Consider the following 5,431-nt stretch of genomic DNA (forward strand, 5'->3'; position numbering starts at 1 on the left):
TGTAAGAAAACAGTCTCCATCTGTATGAACTGGAAAAAATAAATCAGAAAAAGGCAGACTGAGATCAAAAGATGCGATGAGAACTAAAAGGGCAGTGGAGGAAGATGAGAGGAAACAATGGAAATCAAAATGACAATTAAAAGTCCTCATTGTAGGCAGCAGAGAGTGTAATTGGTACCCCCCCCCCAAAAAAAAAACAGAGCAATGTACATTTTTAAAGACTCCCAGGGATAAGTAGGAAGCCAGATTATTGAAAGGGTCCCCACATTCTATTCTAAAATGAATGAAAGTAGGACCATACCCACATATTTTTGAAAAAAATCTCAATAATAATTTTTTAAAATAAATTAAAAAGTCCTATAAACATCAGTTACACTCAAAGGAGCAAAGGTCGGGCGGGCCGCAGGCAGTCCTCAGGTTAGAATATAAAACGTCTTTGCAAAATTCCGAGGGAAAGGTGATGACTTGAGGTAAAACACAGAGCAGCTTTCTTTCAGGTGAGAAGGCAGCCAAAAGACAAATGCATCAATAGCCCTAGACCATTTTCTCAGTGGTTAGAGCATTGGCCTGCATACTGAAAGGTCCTGGGTTCGATTCCGGTCAAGAACACATGCCCAGATTGTGGGCTCAGTCCCCAGTGTGCAGGAGGCAGCCGACCAATGATTCTCTCTCATCGTTGATGGTTCTCTCTCTCCCTCTCTGAAATCAATAAAAATACATATTTTTAAAAGCATCAGCGTATTCCTACTGAGAAAAATGACTGAAGACACAAGCTGCCAAGGGAATGCATTGAACTCACAACTCACTATTTTCTCTTACTCAGCGTGGATTGTGTTGTCCGTAGATTCTGAAAACCAACCCGGACTCGGCCCTGCCAAAGGGGCCTCTTTGTTTCATGGATATAAACTGTGCTTCTGCCACCACACCCTTCAGAAGCAGACTTAGTGCGTTCGATGGCCACCGCGCCATTCCCTCCATCACTAACGACACTCACACATTTCTCGCAGTTGGATCACGTCGTCAGGACTGTCCCAATAACTGCTTAAACGTATCTCTGCGATCAATGATCAATGGTTATTGTCCAAGAACTGAAGTCATTCTGCATCTTTAAAAGTTGTTTGTTTAATTAACGGACTCATTGGAATAATTGATAAAGACCGAGAGCACATATCTATCATCGAGTCCCTCTCCATAGCATCTTCCTTTATTGAGTTTGCTTGAAAGTCAAATAGGCTTTTTTAAAATCTTGTTTTATATTTTAAAATACATAGAGAAAAAGCTGTCAGGACAGATGCCCATAACTTAACTGAGATTATCCATAGGTGGTAAGATATTGGAAATCTGTCTTTTTTATTTTTAATACATTTTCTATATTGTATATGCAATATGCGTGAACCTTAATCACCATGAAATAAAAAACAGACTTTTAATAACTGCTATGAGCAATTCTGTATCTAATATATGATTGTAATATGTTAAAAATATATGTAACTCACAAGGATTAGAAATAAGTATCTGTTTAACAGCAATTGTCTCTAGGTGGTAGCAAATGGGTGGAATTCTTTTTCTTCCTTCTACATGTCTATATTTAAAATTATCCCCTAATTGGCATATATATTTATAGTAGCAGAATGGAACCCATATTGTCCCTCCCTTCTCCTGGTTGAGAATGTGGAGAATGAAGATGTGGGAGCTGCACCTTCCAGGGCCCCATGTGGATCCTGCAGGGGAGCAGGGACCCCCCAGGCTGCCTTCCTCCACCAAGTCTGGCTGTCACTCCTCTAATCTTGGGGTCCCTCACCCTGTGCTCTCCTTTGTGGTCAGGACAAGGTTTGGGCTCTCTTGGCCACCAGCCCCACTAAGCAACCTGGAAGAATTCACAGACCAGGAGAGCCCCTGGTCCATTTCCTCCCTCACAGAGCCCACTTAGCTCCAAGTGAGACCCTCTCCCTCCAGAGGTCACGGGGTGTGGGGAGGGGTATGTTTTCCTAGGCTGGGAAAGCACCTCACAGACAGAAAGGTGAAATGTGAGCTAAAAATAGAGCCGCGCCAGCCCAGGCCACTGGGGTTGAGGCAGCGAAGCAGAGGCAGACTCAACAGAAGGGCTGTGAGCTGGAGACAGACGCCCCCCACCCCCTCACCCCCACCCCCACCACTCCCGTCTGCCTCCACATCTGCTCTGAATCAGCCCTCCGACACCCCCATCTCCAATGCTGCTGGCCTCCCAAGACCACCCCCAGGTGCTCGGACAGAGAGCCATTCCCTTCCATGTCTCTTGGTGGCCCTGCACTCCACACGGCGTGTGCCAAGCATTAGGCTATTAGAGGACTCTGAGGCCCCAGCTCCAGCAGTGAGCAGGGATTCAAGCTACTCAAATGCCTCCCGCGATCGTGGCTGCAACATCACTCTGTAACGTGGAAGGGCAACCTTCGCAGGTGGCCCAGGCTCCCTGGGAGGGCGCCCAACCCAAATCCCGTCAGCTCATCAGTGGTCAACCCTCCAGCCGTCTAGCTCTTTCCACTGAAGTATTAGAACAGAGCAAATCTATCCACCTCATTAAATTCTACATCGTCCCAAGATAAATACCATCTCTCCAATATAAATATGTTCCCTACTCAGGCCACACTGACTCTGAGGCCTTAGCCAGATGTTAGGACCGATTTCCTAGCCTAGTGACCACAGAATAATTCTGAATTCTCTAACACTTCTGGTGCCAGCATTTAGGTAAGGGGTTGTGCACTGAGATTAGGTCAGAAAACCGAGGAGTAGCTGGACGCTGCCCCGCTTCTCACTCCTTCTCTCAGAGTGTCCGACCCAATGAGAAACCAGAGCGGCTCTGGGAGAACCTGGCGATGTCTGCCCTCCCCTGACGGAGGCTCTGTGGTGAGAGCTAATGAGAGCTTGATGCTCAGGTAGAGAGCCTTCCAGGGGTCCCCACGCTCTATCCTCTGACCCCAAGGGGAATGGGCTGCACAGTGGACCCCGGGGTTCCCTTTCCGCCAAGTTACACGGTCAGCGGAGGAGGAGAACAGGAGAGGAGGCAGGGCTGCTCCTGGGAGCACAGAGGGCTCACCGCCTGGACACAGGACCTGAGGGGAGCATGGCTCCGGGTGCTGGTCGCTGACTCTCACCAACCTCACCCAGAGGAAATTAGGTTGGACAAATCAAATGAACTCTCTCCTAAGAGGAGACGGAGTGAGGATGTGGGATGGGCCCAGGAGTGAGATCTTGGTGAGATAGACCAAAGCTCCCCTTTTAAACTTCCCTCCGGGGGAGCCTTGCTTTGGGAATTGTGCTGCTTAAAGGGCACATTCCATTTCTTTGGCAGCAAATAAATTAATTAGGAGAAAAGGAAAGCCACGTTCGGTGCTGGATGAAACCTTTTCCCAAGTCGCCAAAAGGGATGGCCAGCTTCTCCACATAGAAATATGAATGCCTTACCTCCAATGGCCCTTTACAATTTATTTTTAATATTCTTTCACTGTGGTAAGAACACGGCATGAGGTCTCTCCTCTTAACAAGTTTTTAAGTGTACGACAGAGTACTACTGTTAACCGTAGGCACAGTGTTCTAAGCAGACCTCAAGAATGTATTCATCTGCTTTTCCGGCGGTAATGACCTCCCCACGACAATATGCCTCTCGCCAAGGGCCTCCTCCACCCCTCTCCAGAAGAGGAGAAGAGGAAGCACAAGAAGAAGCACCTGGCGCAGAGCCCCAATTCCTACTTCATGGATGTGAAATGCCCAGGACGCTATGAAATCACCACCGTCTTTAGCCATGCACAAATGGTAGTTTTGTGCGTTGGTTGCTCCACTGTTCTCTGTCAGCCAACAGGAAGAAAAGCAAGGCTTACAGAAGGATGCGCCTTCAGAAGGAAGCAGCACTAATAGCACCTGAAATCAAAATGAGTGGGAAACCATCCCAATAAACACATTTTGGATAAAAAAATTAAAAAAGAATGTGTTCATGCTGAGCAACGACTCATGCCTCCCACCTCCCAGCCCCTGACAATCACTCCACTCCTTGGTTCCATGAATTTGACTGCGTTAGATACCTCATACAAGCAGCATCAGGCAGTATCTGTCCCTCTGTGACTGGCTATTTCACTTGGCATCAATGTTCTCAAGGTTCATCCAGGTTGTCACAAATTGCAGGATTTCCTTCTTTTTTGATTAAAAGCACTCCCAGCGAGGTGATTTCCCATGGTGTCTCTCATCACCTGCTGGAGTGTTGGGGCTTCAGGTTCCCCCTCAATGGGGGGTAAGGGAGAGGGAACCCCGACCTGACCTCCCAGCCCTTGCCTCTGCCAACAGATGGCTGACCTTGATCGCCGCTTAAGGTCTCCGGGCATCAGTTTCTCCTTCTGTAAAATGAAGCGATGGTATTACATGCCACGAAGGCCCCTTCTGCCTTTGGGTGGCCACAGTCCCGGTGGGTTAGATAATGCATCAAACACGTATCTGGGCACGAGTGTCTCACGCATCCACACACCAGCGTTTGTATGTTTCCTCCCCCAGGTGCCTGCCATGGGGAAGGGAAGTTTGTTTCATGGTGGCCCCAACACTGAGTTGTGCAAGAATAAAAGCATTATCTTGGGCATCTTCCTCTACGATGCCTTTTTTTTTTGTTTCCCCCCTTCTTTTTTCTTAGAAAATGCCATAATATAAATGTTAAGATCATTATAGAAAAGGAATTCTTCCTGATGAGCTTGGGATCCTGTAGTAATTGCATTAAGCCAGGCCTTTTATTGCTGGTTAATGAAATTCTTTTAAAATTGAGCCAGCTTCAAGTAAGCTGATTTGCATTGATTTGGTGATGTATAGAGCTCAAGCCACTCTATGTATAAGCAAATTAAAAGCCTTAAGCCCGTTCAGCCAAGCTGCATAGGCCCTGGCTGGAAAATTGATCCTATGGTGGCCCCCAGGGGCACCTTGCATTGGGGTTGGTGCTGCTTAAAGGGACACAGTCAATTTCTTTGGCAGAAAATAAATTAATTAGGAGAAAAGAAAAATCATGTTCGGTGCTAGACTAAACCTTTTTCCAAGTCACCAAAGACAATCTTTATAATGAAAAATCCTCTTGGATGCCTTCTAAGTCCATCTCACACACTTGTAAATGACATGGCAAAGGTGAAGCCTCGCGCTCCTTCCAAGCTGTTCTAACTGAGCATCCCACATGGTCCTGGGTGCTCTGGGGCCTCGAGAAGGCTGGTCCTCCATCCATCCTGTAGGACATCGGACCTATGGTTCACAACACTGTACTGTACTCTTAAAAATTCATTTGCAGCTAGCAAGTCAACAGCACAAGAATCAGACAAGATAGGCTGTTATGCTTTGGTGATAACCAAACCCAAAATCTCAATGACTTCTCAGAATAGCCCATCTCAAAGTCAGCGTGACGCATGGGTCTGGTCTTTCCCTCTAAGCAGTA

The 5,431-nt window shown here is 47.0% G+C and overlaps 1 protein-coding gene across 1 annotated transcript; it reads left to right on the top strand.

Moving 5' to 3' along the window:
* Positions 1 to 3,608: 3,608 nt before the first annotated feature.
* LOC132211541 (small ribosomal subunit protein eS27-like) lies at positions 3,609 to 3,960 on the top strand. Its single transcript, XM_059656180.1, has one exon. The coding sequence runs from the start codon at positions 3,634 to 3,636 to the stop codon at positions 3,886 to 3,888; it is 255 nt and encodes an 84-aa protein (XP_059512163.1). The 5' UTR covers positions 3,609 to 3,633; the 3' UTR covers positions 3,889 to 3,960.
* Positions 3,961 to 5,431: the final 1,471 nt, after the last annotated feature.

The sequence above is a fragment of the Myotis daubentonii genome, chromosome 10 (assembly GCF_963259705.1).
Source record: "Myotis daubentonii chromosome 10, mMyoDau2.1, whole genome shotgun sequence".
Lineage (NCBI taxonomy): Eukaryota > Metazoa > Chordata > Mammalia > Chiroptera > Vespertilionidae > Myotis > Myotis daubentonii.

Coding starts and splice junctions, on each gene's coding strand:
- LOC132211541 (XM_059656180.1), top strand. CDS start 3,634: ATGCCTCTCGCCAAGGGCCTCCTCCACCCCTCTCCAGAAGAGGAGAAG.